Source organism: Pseudorasbora parva, chromosome 16 (assembly GCF_024679245.1).
Source record: "Pseudorasbora parva isolate DD20220531a chromosome 16, ASM2467924v1, whole genome shotgun sequence".
Taxonomy (NCBI): Eukaryota; Metazoa; Chordata; class Actinopteri; order Cypriniformes; family Gobionidae; genus Pseudorasbora; species Pseudorasbora parva.
Window position 1 is genome coordinate 34,008,450 of NC_090187.1, and position 21,993 is coordinate 34,030,442.

Genomic DNA, 21,993 nt, shown 5'->3' on the forward strand with positions numbered 1-21,993 from the left:
CAAAAAAACACACATTTAAACCTTTATTTATTTTGTAAGAAGAGGCAGATCTGGGGCCTATTGCACAAAACTAGGATAGGGATATCTTGGAGACCTTGTCATCTGTATGCAAAATTTAGTACACTGCTGTAGTGTAAACGTACCCTGAAGGTACACTCATACCGAGAACGATAACGAAATATAACTGTATATTAGTAAATAAATTAAGCCAGGATCACCAAGATATCCCGGCTTAATCTCTTATCCTAGTTTTGTGCAAAAGGACTGAGCGGGCTGTGTAATGACGTCATTGGTTTCTGTCGTTTGTCTGCCTGTCCGATAGGAGGCGCCACGCGCTTCATCAAATACACTTGTTCATCGAAAGGAAGTCCGATCGAGTGTGTAGCAGGTCTTTTTGGCGGAATCATTGAGCAGTGATTCGAATTCATCTCTTTTATACACAATTTTCATCTAAAAATAATCGTAGTATTTACTGATATCGTCAGAGATGACAAATTAATCATTTCATCGCGACATTAAGCAGCGGGAATATAACGTTACGTTAACTGAAGCTCTACAAAGGTAATATGGGCTACACAACAATTCGGCGTTTTCATATGAATAGATGGATAAATATCACAAATATTAGACGCTATTTTAATAACAAACCATAGGTTTGTTTTATTAAAAAAAAAATAGTTGAGTAGATGCAGGAATTGCTGTGCATCCAAAACTCAATATTGTCTTGCACTGCGCGATATTATGCAAATTGAGGTTGTTTATTATAATTTATAAACAGCAGTTGATTTGGAAGAAATCAAATGTCGGCGTGGGCGCAGAAAGCTGGAGGCAGACGACCACCACCAAAACACAGTGGAGGAAGGTGTGTGAGTACAGGCTTTGTTTCAAAACACTGGAGGGAGCTGCCTCCTTTTCCGCATTTTTTGCGCTTTAAGTCTTTGGCTATATGTGTTTGGAACATTTGAAGAGTTACAATTATTGTTTTAAATGCTGTCTACATAGGAAACTTACTAGGTTTTAAAACACAGCCTACGTTTTGCATTGCTAATGTTGTTTATTATAATCATGTTGATTTACTTCTGTGTCCCAAAACCTCACAGATCTTTTCGAAGACCACCATATCCTATGAGGGAGGACAGAAAAGATGACCTTCCGCAGTCTGAGAGGTGACTCAGATAGTGTTATTTGTTAAGTCAATAAGGTTCCATTTTATTTCTTGCTTTAAAGGCTTAGTTCACCCAAAGATAAAAACGATGTCATTATTTTCTCACCCTCATATCGTTTCAAACCCGTAAGACTTTCTTTCATCTTCGGAACACAATTAAAAAAAAAAAAGAAATCTTAGAGCTTTCTTTCCCTCCACTGACAGCTATATAAACATTAAAAAGCAAACATAAACAGAAGCTCTGCTGAACCTGTTTGACATGTGAACCTCAAACATGCTGCGTAACACGAGAAGGAACCACATTAGTTCTCGCACGTCAAGCAAACATGCTTGAGCTTCTAATACCACAACTCACATGAGCGAATATACTTTTGAACCTAAATTGCTCATCTTGCACTGCTCTGCGATGTGATTGCGTAATCACGTAGGAAAGGTCACTTGGACGTAGACGGAAGTACTGCCCCAAGCAAATGTGCGAGGACTAATACAAACAGCCTTTACCAAAAAACACCATCTTCAGTTTCAAAGTCGGGCGACATTGTTGTTTTACCTTTTTTGTTGTTGCTAAAAGACGTTTGTATTCTTTGCATGTGCGCTTTGTGAACACAGGGGCGGTACTCCTACCTACGTCTAGTGTGACATTTACTGGCATGCTGGACCTTCAGCATTTTGGTTGCCATGGAAGTCTATGGTGAGGAGAAAAATCTTGGAATGTTTTCCTCAAAAACGTAATTTATTTTCGACTGATTAAAGAAAGACATTAACATCTTGATGACATGGTGGTGAGTAAAATATCAGGACACTTTCATCTTGAAGTGAACTAATACTTTAAACTTAGTTTTAAGTAATGTGAACAAGGATGGTATGAGTGAAACTAACAGTTTGAGTGTATGCAGGGACAGAAAGCTCTTAGATTGAGTAATTAATGACAGAATTTAAATTTTTGGGTGAACTATCCCTTTAAATCCCCTATATGTGATATTTTGACTTATCTTTTTCACACAAATATACATTTATAACTTTGTGAGCAATTCATTACTGGTCTGAACTCAATCTAAACACCTTTCCCTTCAATCTTACCTCAAGTTTCAGTTTTGAAAGCTTAGAAGAAGGGAGTGAATACTCTGGCACAGCAGACTATGGGCATTCACCACATCAGTCATCTGGTATTATTTTTCATGTAATGTTTTTTCAAAAAAGAACTTGATTTCTCACTGTTACTGTTGTTTCTATTGTGGGAAATCTTTTCTGAGCAACTTTGTTTGTATCAGCTGTTTCACCTGAAGAGTATGAGGCATCAGTTCAGCGCACTGCCATATATGAAAAGTTCTTACAGCAGCTACATGGAGATGCTGCTAGACAGCCTGCAGACTGTGTCGTCCTGTCAGTGAATAACCAGAATGTGTGAGTATATACCTCAAGTAGCGGTAAAATTCTCTTGTTATTTTTGTGTGAAATTAGTTTCTTTTGTGTATTAAATGGAAATATAATTTCAGACTTTTTAACACATGAAAATATGGGGCATGCTTAACCATTTTGTGCAATGCTAGTTTAGTTTTCTTAAAATTCTTTCCTGTTGTGTGAATGTGCTTTCTTATTGTTAGCTGTTAGACTGATGGGATTTGTCAGTATTAAGATGTGTATCAGGAGTCGTCCTTGATATGCGATTATTATAAGTAATTTAAGAAAAACCGAATGGGAATTAAAAGTAAAATAAATAAATAAATAAATGTTGATATTTAAGCAAAAATTTGTCCACTGTTTAACATAAGTCTCTGCTTCTTAGAGTGTGTTCACACTTGTAGTTCCATTTGATTGTTTTTCTTGGTCCGGACCAAGAGTCCTGGTCCGCTTAGCGTTCACATTGTCATTTTAACACCGAACCTAAAGCCATAGTGATTTGTTCACAACCTGATTTGTCAGCTTTTATTGCGTACATTTCGCAACGGAACTTAAACATCCAAAAAAATGCCGTGTGCTGGTCTAAATGCTCTCGGTGTATGTGTGTAGCCTTTGTATGATGGTATTTTGACCAGCTGAGAACTTATAAAAAGTGTAAAGCAGTCAAAACAGCGGCAGGAATCCCTCTATCACACACACAAACGAAAATCTTCTGCAAGGAGACGCTGACGCCTGTACTGAATTGCGATGGGCAAAAGTTATGCTTGAGTATTCTGCCCTTTTTAGGGGCGCATTTTGTGACTTGTCCTGTTTTTGGTTTGTTAACTTGTCTTTGGCCCATGTTGCATTCAATAATTTAATCTGCACCAGAGTTCGTTAGGCCCATCTTTTCAGCTGTCTCTGACTCGGTCCACTTGTTTGGTGCACACCAGGGGTACAGATGGCAGCGATCACACTTATTCAAATGAACCGCACTCACAGGCGCACTAGGGTTCATTTCAATTTAACCAAACATGCCAAGTGTGAACACACATATTCTTTACAATTCACTTTCACTCACTATGATCTTTATAATAAATACACTGTTATTCCCAGCAGGCAAAAACAAAACAAAAGCTAAATCATTTACTGAGTGCTAAAATGAAACCTGAGCATAACATTTAGGCAAAGTCTAAAAGTTTACACAAAAAAAGGATAGTTTAGTAATAAAAAAAGTCCAAAAGTTGATTTGTATGTTGTGTAAATTATTTTTGACCAGCAAATCAAACACTTTGTTTACTCCCTATGGTCTCAAAAAAAAAAAAAAAAAAATGTAATTAACTGATTTAAATATATGACTTCTAAATCCTAATCTATCTCAAAACCACAGAAAAAAGGTGATACAAACCTTGCATCATTTTAGGGTACCACCTCCATGTTAATGGAGTCTTTAGAGCCCTGCCCTAAAAAGCCTTTCAAAATCTGCTGTTAAACATTTTGATTTAATTTTTACAATCTAAATTTTCTATTTTCACTTGTCTAAAAAAGGGTAATAAGGGTAAGACATTTAAAATATTTTCATAAAAAAGGAGGGAGAATTTGTTGTTTTTATTTGCACATGATTGATTACATTGTACATTTTCACTCTCCTACACAAACCTTCACATTTTTCATTAAGTATAAATGTCCAGACAATCCTTTTCTATTTCACAAAATACAAAGGAGCTTCTTTGAGAAGCGGTGATATTAAAAATGTACAGTGATCAAGCCATCTTTAAATGAAGAAATCAGACAAAACATGCCTAAAATATGTAAAACTCAAACATTTTACAAACAAAATGGTAAATGCATCTTTAAACATTAATATACTGTACCTTAACTAACAATGCATTTTTTTTAAATATGAAAAGATAATAATTATTGACAATAGAAAACGGATAGGCCCGTTTGTCATCTGATTAATATTTCTTGTCATGAATAGGATTAGTTCACATTTTGATCAAATATATTTTACAATATTTGTACAATATTTTATATTTGTTTTATATTTGATATCCTATCAATATTTGTTGATAGGATTATTTCACATTTTAATCAAATATATTTTACAATATTTGTACTCTATATTGGTCACTATTTAAAAATGTATCACTTATTTTGATTTCTCTTTTTTCTCAAAAGACTAATGCCACATGCAAAAGCATTTATTCAGCTAAAACATCCTTATCTCATTTTCTAATGTTTAATACACTTGCTAAGCAGATGTGTTGGTTTATTTATTATTCAATAAATCTCTACCCTTTTATTATATTATGTACTACTACTGCTTATATATAAGCCAGGCCGCACCCAACAACCTCACGTCATGCCCTGAAGCATGGTGCTCAATAACCAGGTCTCTTCTTCTTCTTTCAAAGGGATTACCCCAAATCGATAGGCCAGTGTTTGCAGGAACGTGGCCTGTCGGTGGAAATGCTTTACCTGCAGGTGGAATCAGGCCTGACCCGGGCCCTCCAAGATGTCCGCTCCGACGGTTCCCCCTTATGTATTCTCGTCGAGCAGACTAATGTAACGCTCTCCTCGTGCACAGTAATCATATTTTCAGAGTCCCTCAAAAGTAAGTCCCAACTCCCACAATTTATCTCCCAATAAAACCACTTTTACTTCGAACAATAGTTAAATAACCTTATATAATAGCTACAGAGAAAATAACCTGGACTTGGTGATGGTTTCATATTAATGTTGTAAGTTACAAAACCTTAACTAATATGATAATTTACTCCTGTGATTGCACCAAAAAGACACGCATTTATATATTCAAAAAATTTACTGTAACTTCCAGAAAAGCCCAAAAAGATGATTCATTTAAATAAAATGCAAAAAAATGTTGGTCATCTCAATGTAATGCAGACGTTGCAAAAAGGCTGTTTGTGTATTTTGTGGCAGTTAAAAACCAAATTGCAATATATATCATATAGAATTAAAAAAAAACAAAAAATTTTATAACAAAGCATGCTTCTACTCTAAGATCCTATTTGTGTGTTTGCAATTTTGTTTTTAACTGCCACAAAATACACAAAGCGCATATAATATATATATATATATATATATATATATATATATATATATATATATGTATGTATGTATGTATATATATATATATATATATATATATATGTATGTATGTATGTATATATATATATATATATATATATATATATATATATATATATATATATACATATATATATATATATACATACATATATATATATATATATACATATATATATATATATATATATATACATATATATATATATATATATATATATATATATATACATACATACATACATATATATATATATATATATATGTATGTATGTATGTATATATATATATATATATATGTATATATATATATATGTATGTATATATATATGTATATATATGTATATATATATATATATGTGTATATATATATATATGTGTATATATATATATATATATATATATGTATATATGTATATATATATATATATATGTATATATATATATATATATATATATATATATATATATGTATGTATATGTATATGTATGTATATGTATATATATGTATATATATATATATATGTATATATATATGTATATATATATATATATGTATATATATATATATGTATATATATATATATGTATATATATATATATATGTATATATATATATATATATATATATATATATATATATATATATATATATATATATATATATATGTATATATATATATATGTATATATGTATATATATATATATGTATATATATATATATATATATGTATATATATATATATATATATATATATATATATATATATATATATATATATATATTTAAAGTCCTTTGTTTTAAAGAAAAAATAAATAAATCCCAATACCCCAAAATAAACCATACAATAAGTTTGTAACATATTTTACACTTACGCTTACACAAACCTAATTCATAACACATTTTTGAGTGGTCGAAATAAATTTAAGGTCCCATGACATGACATGTTGTCCCCAAGTGGCTAGAAATTTTGATCAGTGTAAAACGAGTTCTGGCTGTCTTTCTCTGCCTTTGAGAAAATGAGAGCTCAGACGGGCTGATCTTGAATTCTCCTGTTATGACGGCATACCAGGAAAGGTTACTGCCCCTTCATCTGCTTTGCCCGGCCAGAGAATTAGTAGAGAATGGATTTAGTTTATCAGTCGTGATGTCAGCACAGGCTTTACCATACAGATTCACCACCACAAACAGTGAGTAACAGTGTTCATTAATGCCTGATCTGGGATCAGATTTCTGATGTTTAGCTAGACATTCAAGTTCACAGACTTTCTAAATCGTTTAATACAGTCAGTCCCGCCGCTAGCCGTCTTGATGCATCAGTGAATCATGCCAGTGACTAAAACCATCAACTTCACGTCGTTTCTGTTTGTAGCTTAAACTACATAGAGCAATCAAAGAACACTCTTTATAATGCTCGTATCGGTCAATCACAACGTTTATCTGCAGTCCACACATGTCCAAACTGCCGTTATAATGACACAGTTAACAGCTGCTCAACAGAAGCTCTTAATGTATTCATGTCGATGTTGTGTTTGTTGTTAGCTGTGGTGAAAGCATTTTGTGAGAGAAATAACGTTGCAAAGATCACTCGCGTTTATTCAGAGCTCTCAGATACAAACAATATAAACTCGCGCTCTCAACATCTCACTACAATAACACTTTCTCAGCAATCTTTCCCAGCTCTCTGTCTCTCTGGACTGGCAGTGCTGCAGCTCCAGCTGGTGCCTCACTAAACCACGCCCCTCCGCCACATAATCTAATTTCAAATGCAAAGTTGTCAGCCAATCACAACAGTGGGTGTTTTCACTGAAGACTCACAGCAGACACGCCCCTTGAAACAGAGCATTCAAGCCAGAGGGCTAAAATCAGTATAGAAAAATATTTTTATTTTTGATGTAAAAAAACATACTAACAATATAAGTACACCTTAGGGAACATTATAAAATAATAATAAAAATCATGCCATGGGACCTTTAAGCATACATTTCTTACATTAAAAACTGACATTATTTTAACAGGTTTGGGCACGAATATTTTACCAAATCAATAGTTTTTAAATATTTTCACCTTTAAAACCAAGCAGTTAGACACACATGAATGTAACCCCCCCACCCCAAAAAAAAAAAAAAAAAACATCTAAACAATCACATTAACATCACATTAAAATTGATGAAACATGCCCTAGTTCTGATATTATAATGAATGCCCAACACTTAATTATTAGGTAAAAAACACTTTTAATAGTATATAATGAAGTTTAGATGTTTATTATTATTAATGTTTTTTATTCCTATAAAACCTCACCTTGCTGGTAAGTTCTCTTAAGGCTGGTATACACTTTACACATTTTGAAACCCTACGCGCACTACCAGACTTTCAAGTCGTTTCGAACTCAACAGAAGATATATGACAAATGAAAACAATGTGTTCTAAAATCTGCCCAAAATATCAAACCTGTTACATCCTGGCTGGAATAAAAAAATCTGGAGCTAAAAACCGAAGTTTATATAGTGCATTCAGCCTTTACACCAAATATAATTACACTCAAAATGTTACTTCAATATTGAATGTATTAAAGCGCAGATCCTTTCTTTTAAACGCTTGACCTAAATAATTCAATTTTCCCAGTGTAGGAATTTATTATTACTGAATGGCATAGGTCAAGATTTATCTAATCCATATTGTCTTCCTCAAATTTGTCCAAAACAACTTTTAAAATTAATCTTATATAAACCTGAAATCTTTTGTGTCCCTTTACTTAAAACTTACAAGTGTGCTCATGAATGTGTCCTTTGAGCACATACTGAATTTTAATGTGGTAATTGGGTTAAGCAGTGGTTGCCAGACTGCAGCATGTTGCTGATGTGGTAGAACTCTTGTGCACACTGCTTAGACTGCAGCGGCTCACACTGAGCACCATATGTAGCCCCCTCCCTCCTCTGGCTGACCCTTCCTCTGCCTCTCTGCAGTTCATCGAAACATGCCCAAAGAACAGGCCATGGAGTTTGTGCTGGTGGAGTTCGGGCGCTTGAGCGGTTCGCGGCGGGCGCTGGACCCCACGGAGGCAGCGGCACGGGCGGCTGAGCTGACAGAGGACTACCTGGAGCGTGGCAAGCTGGAGCGCCACACTGTTCCCTCTGCCACCCGCCAGCTGCTCTTTCTCCTGGCCGAAGGGTTGCACCTGTACCCAGAGGAGCTCAACACACTGGCCGAGTATCTTCAGAACCGCCAGGACCATCTGCGAGGTGAACATGCTTCCATGTCTTGATCTAGATACATTTATATTGTGTTTTCTTTATAAGTATGTCATTCTTATTTTTTTAATCAACTTAAACTCAATGCATTTATGAACTGTATAATTCGATGCACGTTGTACACAGTAAAAAAAAAAAAAAAACATATTTTTAAAATGTAGAATATTCAGTAGGTTTTGATGCATTTCTGTTAATCAACCAATAACCCCTTTTCACACAGCAATTGCGGTAAATTACCGTAAAATTACCAGAATGACTTTAATGGTAAATACACAAATATGATGTTCACACAAACAACAGCATTCTAGCTGGTAAGAGACCATTCACACATCAGTATCATAATACCGGTAAATTCTGTGATGGCAAGTCATCAGAAATAATCTGTCTTCATTCGCCCGCATAAGCAGAAGTGCTTCAGTTCAATCTGTTCAATTTAACAATATTTTTTAAAGTGAGTGACAGGCATAAGGGGATGATCAAACAACGTGGTTTTGCTTTTAAAAACAGTGACGTGCCTAATAGTGTTCAACTACAGAGCCGCAACGCTGATGGACGAAAAAGGAGGAGATCCTCGAGTGCGACATGTTTAGAAAGCTGTGAGACACAGCGGTCAAAGTTCATAATCCATCTAGCGCATATTTACATTGAAAAACTATTACAAAACGGCAGTTTACTGTAAACAGAACTGAATAATCACATCATATCCATAAGAACTTTATGACTGACCCAAAGCAGACTTCTTGCGCCAGGACGTTCTGACCTTGTACGTGCTCATACCGGTAATCCTCGTTCTGGGTTCACACACATCATCATACTAGTGAAGTTGCAACTGGCCTTGATGGTAAATTATTAGAACCGAATTACTGGTAAATTTGTAAAGGTCATGCTTTCTTAATGGTAATTTACCAGGAAAAACTGTGTGAAAGGGGCTATCGATGATATTTCGGTCTGTCACTAGCCCTTTATTTAAAATATTAATCTTTTAAATGAATGATAATTAAAATACATGTAAATAATTGTATTTGATAAGATTATAAAGTAAATTAATTGTATAATTTAATTTTGTGTAATTGTTTATATTAAATTAAATTATTACAATTGTTTTAAAAACACAATTTATTATAAAAAGTTACAGCTAGTCTGTAGATTGCATTGTGTATGTATTGCTTTTATTTCTATATAGAAACATTATCTCTTTATTACTCATTTGTTCCTTTCTTTCCCAGTGTCTTCTGCTGAAGCTGACAGTGAGGTTGCTCCTGTGATAAACAGCCTGCCTCCAGGGTTAGGAAAGCCTCCACCACTTCTGCCTGCTGGTTCTGGACCACCACCAAGAGAGCTGACAAACCCACCCTCTGGGTCAGGAGATGCACCCCCAGGCCAGCACATGGGATTGCAAGGTTTGTTTTTGGGGCACAGGATGAACAGTGATGAAAGGAAAAATAAATAAAGACTGGATTTTTTTTTTACTTTAAAGAAAGACTATTTAAAACATTAAACCTGTTTGTGATACTTGTGTGGTATTTTAATGCAGTATTCCCTGTGTTTCCAGGCTCGTATCCTAAGACGAAGCCACCTCCTTTGCTTTCAATGCATAATCTAAAGCCACCTTCCCACAGACCAACTGCCCCTCACAGTCTTTTACCCTCTCGGGCCCCTTTAGTCTCCCACGGTCCTTCATTTAGTCTTGACAAGCCACAACCTCTCTTAGGCCCAGCACCTACACATAGGCCATCTCCCACCCGCGCCCCTTTGCTTGACACCCCGGCTCTTGGTTTCCAGTCCTCTAGAGGACTAATGCAGCATCCAGGCTCTCATGCATTGCTAAAGACACCACATATTTGTGGACCCCCACCGCAGAATGGACCCCGTGGTCCTAGACTGCCACCACCTTCGCTCAGGAGCCTTCATATGGGAGCCCCAACAGGTCAGCACTTTCTCATATTTAAAAAGTCTATTTAGAGCACTATTGGTGTGGAAGGATCTGTCAGTAATTTTTCTTTTCTTTTGGTTCCTTTTGTTGAATTTCTTTTTTACCAGGTTCAGGTCCGCGGCCACCACGACGCCTGCTCCCTTGATTCTCTCAGGACACCCGATTAAATCATAGGACAATATTGTCATGTGGGACAGTTGTAACATTTTGGCAGTTTAATGTTTTATTTTTTGTAGGAATTTGCTGTTTGTGTTTCTTTCAGGATCCCATGATGAGATGTTTAAAGATGTATCGATATGAAAAAAAGCCACAGTGGTGTTGTTCTTTGTTTCCACAGGTGTAAACTAATTTTTATAGAATAAATCTGAAATATTTCAGTGACACCAATGTTTTCAGAATGTATTTAACAGCAGTATTCTCTGAACAATAATTGGACCATTTTTGATATGAGGGCTATTTATTAGGCTATTTAGAATTTAGATGGATGGTAGATGATTCTTGACCTCCAGGAGCCATATTCGCAAAAAGCTCTGCTGATTTCTCTGCAAAAATCTCTGCTGAAAGGTCGCTGCTGAACAGGTCTTTGGCTGACTGATACAGGCACCCCTTTTAGGCTCGATCTTTTTTTTTTGTTTCTGTTGCTCAAGAAACACCAGAGCAATATGCTCCAACCACCATGCTTGACAGTAGGGGTTTTATGCAAGTCATAAGATTATTTAGTTACAAAGTTATTACCATACATACGCTTAAATACTTGGCCAGAAAGCTCTATATGAGGACGAGCACTGAAGATAATTTTACTATAGGTTTTTTTTTTGTTACTGCACTTTGGCCTCATAAAATTAGGCTGAAATTTAGATTGTAATTTACTGTCAATCTTCTCCACACTGAACAGTTAACCACTGTGACTAAATCATCAATAACATTCAGGAAAAATCCTTTTAACAGGATCAAATGATTTATTGAAACTAATTATCAAATTGTACATCATTTTTTCCCCCTCATACACTGCATGGCTTCAGAAAATCTGTTGCACAGATCACATTTATAATACCTTTATGGTGTTTTTTTTTCTCATTATGGAGCTTGATAGCCCCTTTCACTTTCATTATATTCAAAAAATGGACAAGATATTTTTCAAAAAATCAGTTTTGTTGACATGAGGGTGAGTAAATAATGATTAATAAGTTTTGCGTGAATTATTCCTTTAACAAACCATACACAGAAACAGGCTTGACTTAAATATGGCATTAAAACAACCTGATTACTTCCTCAGTAGTATGATGGTAAGGGTGAAAATCTTATCACAATCGTTATAAGAAAGCATGTAATTAACTCTTATAAACTCCTTTGAACAATTGATAGATGCTAATGATAGACTCCATTTGATCCCAACACCAAGAGTTTTATACTAGCCTACATGAGACATATATGGGAAACCAATTTATAAATTTAAAGATGGGCAGAAAGATATAGTTAAACTATGGAAGCCCATTTGTGCCACGCAAGAAATGAAAGGTCGCACAGTTTGGGAGATAATTGTGACAAAAAATGTGAATTAAGATGAGTCATAATGTATGAAATAAAATAGAAAGTAATAAATGTCATAAAAACAAGTTGAAATTGACAAAAGGTCGAATTGGAAAAAAGAATAAAGATTTGTTTCAATTTCTATTTAGGCTACGTCATAATTGATCTAGCAATACGTCACGTTTTTTTCTTAGCAAAAATGGCTTCCATAGTCAACATACCGGTAAATGGACCTAGAGGAAAAAATACATTGTTTTATTATGGTAATATTTCAGTAGAACTAAAGAAGTCTTCAAGAAACTACAGTACTACTCAAAAAAAAAAATTATTGTTATTGCATTGTTAAGTTGAATAAGTTGTTTTATATTGAAAAAGTAAGTTCCACAAATGACAATTAGGCTACGTGGAACTTAAATAGTCAGAAAGCTGAGGGGGGAAAGATTCAGGGTTAAGTAATCGGTTACAGTCTGTCAGTCTCATCATGTTGTGTTTCACTTAAGCACAAAAGTCATACAGATTCGGAAAAGGAGGGTAAGTAAATAAAATAATTTATACATTTCTAAGATGTCATTTTAAATAATGGGATATTAATCAAACCCTGATAATATTACGATTTAATATAAGTGTTTGATACTGTGTTTTGCAGTATTTATGACTCTTTAATCACCACAGAGAAAAAAGGGAAGCAGCAATAATACACGAGACGTCGACGCTCATTTAAATCACTAGATAGCGCTGTAGGCCTACAAAACATACTTTTAATGTAGCAGTTCAATGTTTAATTTATGGTTTTTCTGTAAATCAAACCTCTAAACAGCTCTTGCTTTTCTATTACAAAAATGTTCTTCTCAGATTAGATTAGGTTATATTTTATTTGAATATTTCATTTGAAAGGAAACACTGAAATGCATCATTTAATAAGATTTAAACACACAATGAACACTACAAATTGTTTTCGTTCTCTGGAACACATTGCTAGCTTGAATTTATTTCCTCTCAATAATATTAAATATCATTTCCTCATGCAAAATGAACCATTTGGGAGATGAAACGAAGGCTTGCTGAGTGTAGCTACTGTTCCTAGTGCAATTCCATAATAATAAGAATCTGTATTTGTGTTAGTGCTGCATATCCTCTGAAATTGGGCGAGGCATTATTGCTTTCAAACGACATAATGTTTGTTTTTGAGGAGAAAGATAAAATTAAATTACAAACCAAATATAGAAATAAGACAAGATATTTCAAAGACTTAATTCGTGGTAGAATAGTGCTTTCCAAATGAGAATGATTATTTTAAAATGGTTCTCTAAACGTATTTCAGAGCAACTGTTAAATAATAAATGGATGGGTTCTTTCCTCAGAATTCTCCTTCAAATACGTGCTAAGACTTCATAAAACCTAAATGTTAGGCCTTGCCTGAGCATGAAAGTATTTGTGTAGGAATATGTGTGTATAATACACTGAATGTATATCCAAATACCACAGCAAATGTGTGTGTTTTTAGTAGGGCATGTTTTACAGCTGTTTGTCTCTCCACTCTCTGATCAGAGACACTCAACCGCAGCTGTGAAGTATCCATCACGTCTCAAAGTAATGGAGGCCCGGTTCTGCTTCATTTCACCAGCTGGGAGGTGTTGATTGGGCCTTTTTTGGATAAGCGAGCAAAAAGCAGCTCCACTAAAGCTGATAAATGCAATAGGAGACGGAAGGATTACCAGTCAAACGGAGTGAAACCAGCTTTCGCCCTAACGGAAGTGCAGACATGCCTCGTTTGTGTCTCTCAACATGCGATTCAGTTACTATTACTGTAATTCCGCAATCACACAGAATCACTTTTTTCCCCATAGAGACACACACTTACCATTCCAGCACAACTGGATATCAATCAAAATGTATCACTTTGAATATTCTTGGCATTATTGTGTTAGAATTCACAGATACCCCGGTCGTCTCTAAACGCAATGTGCTTCTTTGTTAGGACAGCACCACACTGAGCTCCTGTATGCTGCTGTGAGTGAGATCTTCATTAGAAACCTTGAGCCCTTCACCAGGATCTGTGCCAGGTACTTGGTCTAACAGCCAAACATGTTGATAATTAAACCCCTGTAATCGAGAGGTGTTATCACAACAATTAACAGCAAAAATGTGAAGGTATGAGCGAGTGTCTCAGAACGTGTGGCTTTGTACGCACTTCCTCTTGTTATTCTATTGCAAATGTTTTACAATCACTACTCGAATCCTTCAGCTATTTATTTAAGCGCCGAAGTATCCGTGCTTTTTCGTTTTGAGTGCACATTTTGTGCAGTATTCCTCTATCAAACCATCTTGGGAGGGATTTGATGTGGGGGGAACACGCACAAAAACATAATTTCTCTTCCCGTCTTTTTTCCTGAAAGCACATTTGTCTCTCTCCTACTTTCCCTAATTCTCCAGACGTGTTCCAACCGTTCTCTTTTTTCCCCTCTCCCTCCCCAAAGTTGGCTGCCTCTGCCCTCGTTCCTAGGCATCAGCTGAAGACCCAGCAAGGCCCCCATACACAATGAGCTTTAATTGGGTTAAGTTTGTCCGCCACAGATAACATTTCTCTTTCTGTGGAGAATAAAACAAATTGCTGGCACTAATGGCACTGTTTAATGTAGCTCTTTTTATTATGGATGGAGGAAATTAGGAGGAGACTCCCAACAGAGAGCTGATGTCGTGGGAGTGAGTGCATTGTTGCAGCTCATCAGAAAAGCGTTTTTGCTGGAGCGCCGGCCTCCTCGCCGCCGTTGCTCATCTCTCTCACTAAGCCCTTTCATGTGCCCTTTTGAAAACACGGCCCGCGCACCTAAGAATTGGAGCGTTAAAACTGTATAGCCCGTGCGATCTGACGAGATTGGGAACCGCGTTTGACGCCATGTGTTCCGAACCTGTTCTCCGTCCGTTGTTTTTTTATGCTTTAATGCCCTAAGTCCATAAAGCTGGTGTTTCTTTGTGTAAGTCTGGGGCAAGAGCCAGGGAAACGGGGGCTAGAGGGGGGCTTGTTATTGAGGTTTTGGCACAAGACGCAGTAAGCCTAAAAGCCTGAAATTTGTTCTGCATTGCTTTCGTTTCTGAAGAGGGTCCCCTTTTTCAAGTCAGACGTCTCACTGCAGAAAGCTAATGGCTTGTGAGGACAGATGCACTCTCTGGCATTAAACACGCCAACACCTGAGAGTGTTTGGAAGACAATCAGCAGTAAAAATGTAATGTTCAATCTGGATTTTTATGGTGGCTAATCAGGACTGATGAAGTAGAGGGTACATTAAAGTGCAGCCGAGCGGTCAGCCCCAATCTGCGTTCCTGCTCTGCACCTCTCCCTCGTGTGCCCGTGTGCGCTCGGCATCAGCACGGCTGTCTGGGTCCGGGGTCACTGTAACAAACAAAACGTGCTGTTTTAAGCGCCGCGCCATCCTTATATGGACAATTAGTGCTGTATGGTGGCATATTTTAGCGATCCTATATTTTGCTGATGTACACGTTGAGCACAATTAAAAGCTTCTGGCAATGCTTTCCTGCCATTTTTTGCTTCCATAATAGACTCTATCAGGTCAGGTCACCGTAGCTCGTCCCGAAAGTAAAACCGAATCGAAGGAAAGCTAATAAAATGGCCTTTTTTTTGGCCCTGCTTCAGCTCCATTAGCTTTGAAAGCATTTGTATTTTAAACCTCCTTGTACGGATTGACATAAATGACACTGCAAGCGCGTGCCTCTCCTGTACTTTGTTAACGAGACAAAAGAGTGTTGGCTTTGCAGTATTTAAATCAGTTATGTCTAATTATTTCATACAAAAATAGCCTATCTAGGGCAAAGCCAATGAGATGTAACATTGTCTGTGGAGGGGGGACCTGGAGGAGTTGGCGTGAGTTCAGCTGAACAGAACAGAACAGAGAGAATACGCTGTAGGCAACATAAATATAACATGAACTCTCTAGGCTTGTGACAGTACAATGGGGGAGTGTTTAAGGGTGCTTTCTGAGGCCGCACTGTCCAATGGATGATAGTCGCATAAGAATAGCAGCATACCTAGGTACGGTGAGAGAGGAGACGGATGAGAGAAAGGACAAAACGCTGTTGAGTTATTGCTAAATTTTGAATAATCGTCACATGAATAATGTAAGGGCATCAATCTACCGCCATCCCTGCTGCGTGAAGGAAAATACTAGCCAATACTGAGACCATTTGAATTCAGTTAGCAGTGAAATGAAGTGTTGCAAAGGCCTCCGTCCTTATAATATCCAATGTGAGATTTTGTTCCTCCTCTAAACGATTAATATTTTTCAAAATCGCATGCAACCATCCAAGCTCAAAGAATTATTTGCCACTCATTAAAATCCTCCTAAAATAGCAACAGTGTCTATTCCAAACAGGACCACCGCATTTGCCGTTCACACCTCTTTTTCTCCAGCGTCTTAATTAATTTCATCCACATGTCTTGTAAGTCTTATTCTGAACTGTTCATTGTGGCACCAGAAAAATGCAAATCCGTAAAAAGATGACAGAGGGTGTAATCGTGTGCTGTGTGATTTCACAATGCCACTCTTTCAAACCATTCATGTCTCAGCTGTCCTTGACCCTTAAGGAGCTTGTAATGTGGGCTATTTTCCTCCTTTGAATTTATCCGAGAAAAAGGGACCACTGCGGTGAGCTTTCGCCCCTTCGTGTCAGCGGCCTCTCTCTCTGGGACACCAGAAGCACATTTAAAAGCGGTCTCCAGGCGTGCGCTCAGACGAGACAAGAGGGGCCCCGGTCCTCCACGGGGGGTCAATTTTAAAGGCCGCTCCATGGCTCCACGGGGTGTCCGGCTCAATCTGCAGGACATCCCGCTGACCGAGACAGGGTGCCCAACATGTTATCCATGACAACGGCCGAGCAGCTCCGGCGCACTGCGTGCGATTTTGACCATTTCTTAGGTTGATTTTTGCACAAATTATCCTATTTCTGCGACTGCACTTCGGCATTACATGCAGACGGCCAGACAGTCGCTATGGGGACTGAAAATTCAGCTGAAACCGCCTAATCCTGCCAAAAAGAATGCAACAAGAATCCTAGAAAAAGGGGGTTTAAGTTAAGTAAAACATATCTAGTTATAACAATTAGAAAAAATAACAACACCAGATAATACCAAACATTATTCTCATATGCAGATCTTTCCCAAAAAAACAAAATGCATGCACTTAATGTTACAAAGGTTAACAACAACAATTAAAAATCTGTCATCATTTACTCACCTTCTTGTCAAACCTGTATGACTTTACTTTTTTCAGTCACCATTCACTTTCATTGTATGGAGAGAGAAAAAAAATAGCGTGCACTGAAAGTGAATGGTGATTGATGCTGTTAGACCTTAACATACAGCCTTACATCTTTTGTGTCCCACTGAAGAAAGAAAGTCAAATGGGTTTGGAACAACGTGAGGGTGAGTAAATGATGACACTGTTTTTATTTTGGTTAAGTCGAACTATCTATTTAAATCTTAAATCTTATCCCTTTAAACGCAGATAAACGTTTTACAAAGACGACGTGGGAATGTTAAATGTTCAAAACAAGCCTCCCAAATATTCTAAATGTATCGTATCCAATCGACAGTTAAACGCTGGAGTGAACCCGAGACGATGGCACGAATACAAGGAGCGCAAAAAAAGCGAATCCAGTCCGTCTTTTTTCTTGCACGCTGCAGAGTTTCCTCGAAGCTCCGTGTTTTGGCCCCGATCCGTGCTCCAAGTTAAGCTGTAGTTTCCATGGCTGACCATGGTTTGGTGCTGTTGGCTCTCTCTGTCTGCTCAACCCAGGCTGTGCGGAGCTCCCTGCGGGATCAGAGCGCTCCCCCGCCGGGACCCTACTCTCACATCCTCCTGCTGGGACACGGCTACATTTCCAGCCAAGCCTGGCTTTATTATGTGTGTCTGCGCTGCAGCCCCGCCAGCAGTCGGATCGGGAGGCGGAGGGAAGACCAGAGTCAGGACAAAGAAAAAGGGAGAGAGAGGCTAGCGACTAGAAATATTTACGGCTTTTAGGACGATAAACAAAAAGAAGAAAAATCCCCTCAGGTAAAAATGCTGCGTAAAATGCCATTGAGAGTGGCACCTTCGGAAAAATAACAGCGAAGGAGGGCGGTTCGGCGGGATCTCAACGAAAAGAGACAGTTGCGACAACTGCTAAAAGGAGGAAAAACATTGCGAATCAATTCCGAAACATCGACGAAGTGGGTTTACCATATTATCGGCAAGTATTGGCACCTCGCGCTACTGATCAGGTGTAATTTGGGCACGCTCCGCTTCTTGAAACTCTGAGCGCGCGTGCCCGCTCCACCGTCAGCGTCTGCCGTTACGGAGGAACAAAAGAGCGTTCGCGTCTCGACCACGGGAAAAGCCGCAAGTTATTCGTTAAATCTACAGGTTGGAGAAGTTTAATCATTGGAATATTCTTTTCCTTTGCCGTACTCTCTCTTCCTTTGAACGCTACTGGACTAGCGAGACTGAAGTTGCCGCATTGCAACAGGCAAAGTGAAGAAATCTCCCAAGTATCAGCGCGTGACCTGTCAATATTTCTCGGAGAGGACAAGACACCCGTTAAAGAAAGTAAAATATTGCTCTTAACACGGAGATGTCTAGACGCAAGCAGGCCAAACCCCGCTCCGTTAAAGGTAAGCGTTTTATGTTGGTATACGAGAGGGAACAACTCACATGGCCAATGAGATTTCATCGCTAAAACTGGCGGGGATTGTGAAATGTATTGATTTAATGTTTTTGCTTTCACTAGTGACATTATGTTCATAGACTTTAATGATGCTTTTTTCAAATAGAAAGATAATTAAGAGATTAAACTTACATTTTGATGCCAGCTGCCAGCAGGTCTCGTGGTTGGCAGTACAAGTTACACCTCTTATAGGGAAGGTGCTGTAGCAATAGTGCTCGAGTTTGTTTTAGACTCTATTATGTTAGTAGTAGTAGTATTTTTGAATTGTTTAATGTTTATTAAACGATATGTATTTTTTGTAATAAAACAATAAGTACTTTATAGTCATAAGCATTATTATGTAATGATTTTTATTTTTTAAATAAATATTTAAAATATACTTTTTACATTTATATTATATGTTTTAACTACTATTGCTGCTACTACTACTACTGATAACCAAATAGACATTTAAATCAACATATTCCTATTTTGTCCTCTCTGTGGAAATAACATTTGAGATGTTTATGCTACTCATTTTAGACACCCCCCTCTCAATCTGGAGTGGTATTGTGAATGGGAATCTGGGTCTTTGTAGATCTCTGTTGGGTGTTTTTTGTTTGTTTATCGTCTCAAATTTATTCCTGCTTGTGACTTTGACATGGCAGAATCAGTCACACACAGTCTCGTCTCATTCACGCCCCTCCTACAAGACTCAGCACTCACAGGCAGGTGAATTTAGGAGCAATAAGGCCTGCTGCTATTTTGCCTTGTCCATCAGCAACGTGCGGCAGATATTGTGCTGCCGGTCGAGATATCACTTGGCACCCTCACCCCAATAGAAACCAGATGGGCTTTCGGGTGGCCATGTGGCCCATATTAGTACCCCCTCCCCCCAAATAATAACCATTTTTTGTTTTAATTAACGGCCGCAATCTGCAGAGGTTCATCAGGGAAGAAAAAAAATGGTCAGAAGTTTACAATAGAGAGTAAGTGGATAATATTCATGGCGGGTAAAGTGAAAATGAAACGTGTTAAGAATAAGTTATTGTCATAGATATTTAACATTGACAGGGCCTGCTGGGTGCAAATCAATCCTAAACAATGTTGCTGAGTTGTTTTGGAGAGAGAGCAGCCTTTTCGACCCTGTAATCAATACCGTTATGTTTATTTTGACCAGCTTTTATTGTTCACATGCACAGAGTGATAGAGAAAAAAATATTTAAATATGCACCCCCACAAGCATTAAATGATAATGTTTTTTTCTGTTGTTGTTTTTCCCCTAAGGCAATTTCAAGTCAAATGCTTGGTTGTATTGCAACAAATACTATTGCAGTTTTCTATCAAGTATGCATTGGCCTGCTGCAGCACAGAGGTTTGGGGGGTAAACAGTGATTGTATTGACTCAGCGATGCACGTCAATCAGAGGCCAATTAAATATGTAACCAAGGCTCGCTCTGTCCCTATCTCAGCCCAGCACCTTTAGCTTTGATTGCTATGCTCGGAGATTAGAAGGGCATCAACAATATGTCTGAGTGTGGTATGCACGAAATCATTCATGTTTTTTATGTCCTGGTGTCTAGTGTATTGGCTCGCTCATCCAGAGGTTAAGCTTGTTTGTCATTAATTTCTGCTTTGATATGTGCAAATCTGCAGGTGTTGCGGCTGTAGAAAACATATGCAAGCACACATACAGGAAAGGGGGGGGGTCCTTCAGAAACCGCTGCCCATTGTCACGTTAGACCGGGGATTATTTTCCAGTAAAGAAATCACGCTCTCACATCACATTACATTAGAAACTGCGATTGCCAGTGTTACTCGTGCACGCAAGAGCGAGAGAGAGATTATTTAGAGAGGAAAAAGACAGCGAGCGTTCGTCAGAGGGGGAGAGGGAGCTGCGCTTATCAAAATATTATTTCTCTCAATTAATCCCTTTTTAATGTGTGTCTATGCACTGAGTGTTCAGCTGTGGCATTCCTGTTTCATATCTCCACCGTCCCCATGAGTGTTTCATGCATTATGTAGCGATGATTATTACTTAATTACACATTAATAAATCCCCTTCATTTGCAGGACATTAAGAGGGGGATGAATGCACACGACAGGAAGGGAAACCGAGAGGGCACTTATTTCAATTTTTTCACTGTTGTTTACAGTCAGTCGAATCAAATTGGACCTTTTATTACATGAAAGGGGAAAAAAGGTTTGAGTAATGCTTGCTGAGAATGAAATCTAATGGCATTATTCCCTTCTCTGCCCATTGACATCAGGGTCTTTTTTTGGTATGTGGGTATGTGGATGGGATTGTTCCTGTTTTACATGTTGAAATGTCTTTCAGGAATGCATTCCGCTCTTCCTGTAGAATATGTATCCTTTAGCAAGGGTTTCGATTGGGAATTGGGTAATTACTCGCTGTTTTGAATGAAAATTTTCAGTTGTGCTACTGAGGGACTGTGGTAAGGAAGAGATTTTCATACATAGATACACAGCGATTTTTTTTTTTTTCCTTCCTTCTTTTCTTTTTCCCAGGAACAACTGGATAGCAAATAATCAAAAAACAAAACAAAACGTAATTTAATTTTCTAGTTATTTAGTCATTTTTGTTGCGTATTTGTCTGACTTTAAAGAACACAGACAGTCAAGGTTTTCTGTTGCGTGACTTCGGTAGTAATATTCAAAACTCATCTTCCGGAGGAGCTGTGTTACATGTTGGAGGTTAAGAAAAGAGACAATGAAGCCGTAATATGCTGGTGTGTTGATCTTTTTTGGTGTGTGTTTATGTAGCGGTACAGATCTCATCTCTTTGCTTTCCTCCCTTTCTGGCACCATCTGGTTTAAACATTAAATGGCTTTTTTATTGTCACCTAGGCTTTTGGCAACGGTGTGGAAGTTTCATTGGTCAGAGGGCTGTTGTAAAAT

General features: G+C 37.5%; 2 protein-coding genes across 7 annotated transcripts in view; both read left to right on the forward strand.

Moving 5' to 3' along the window:
- The first annotated feature begins 345 nt into the window (after positions 1–345).
- si:ch211-216l23.2 (uncharacterized protein LOC565061 homolog) lies at positions 346–11,229 on the forward strand. Its single transcript, XM_067420425.1, has 10 exons — positions 346–561; positions 779–862; positions 1,101–1,166; positions 2,252–2,331; positions 2,437–2,569; positions 4,963–5,162; positions 8,631–8,906; positions 10,142–10,315; positions 10,468–10,842; positions 10,956–11,229. The coding sequence occupies exons 2-10, from the start codon at positions 801–803 to the stop codon at positions 10,991–10,993; spliced, it is 1,404 nt and encodes a 467-aa protein (XP_067276526.1). The 5' UTR covers positions 346–561; positions 779–800; the 3' UTR covers positions 10,994–11,229.
- A 6,949-nt stretch (positions 11,230–18,178) lies between these two features.
- The window catches only part of znf423 (zinc finger protein 423), a 172,453-nt gene continuing 168,638 nt past the window's right edge, over positions 18,179–21,993 (forward strand). For 4 of the 6 annotated variants that reach the window (XM_067420426.1, XM_067420428.1, XM_067420427.1 and 1 more), the window contains exon 1: positions 18,179–19,042. In XM_067420426.1, coding sequence (XP_067276527.1) covers positions 19,003–19,042 — 40 coding nt within the window. In that variant the 5' untranslated portion in view covers positions 18,179–19,002. The remainder of the gene's footprint in view (positions 19,043–21,993) is intronic. The other 2 variants (XM_067420429.1, XM_067420430.1) reach the window with 1 other exon arrangement.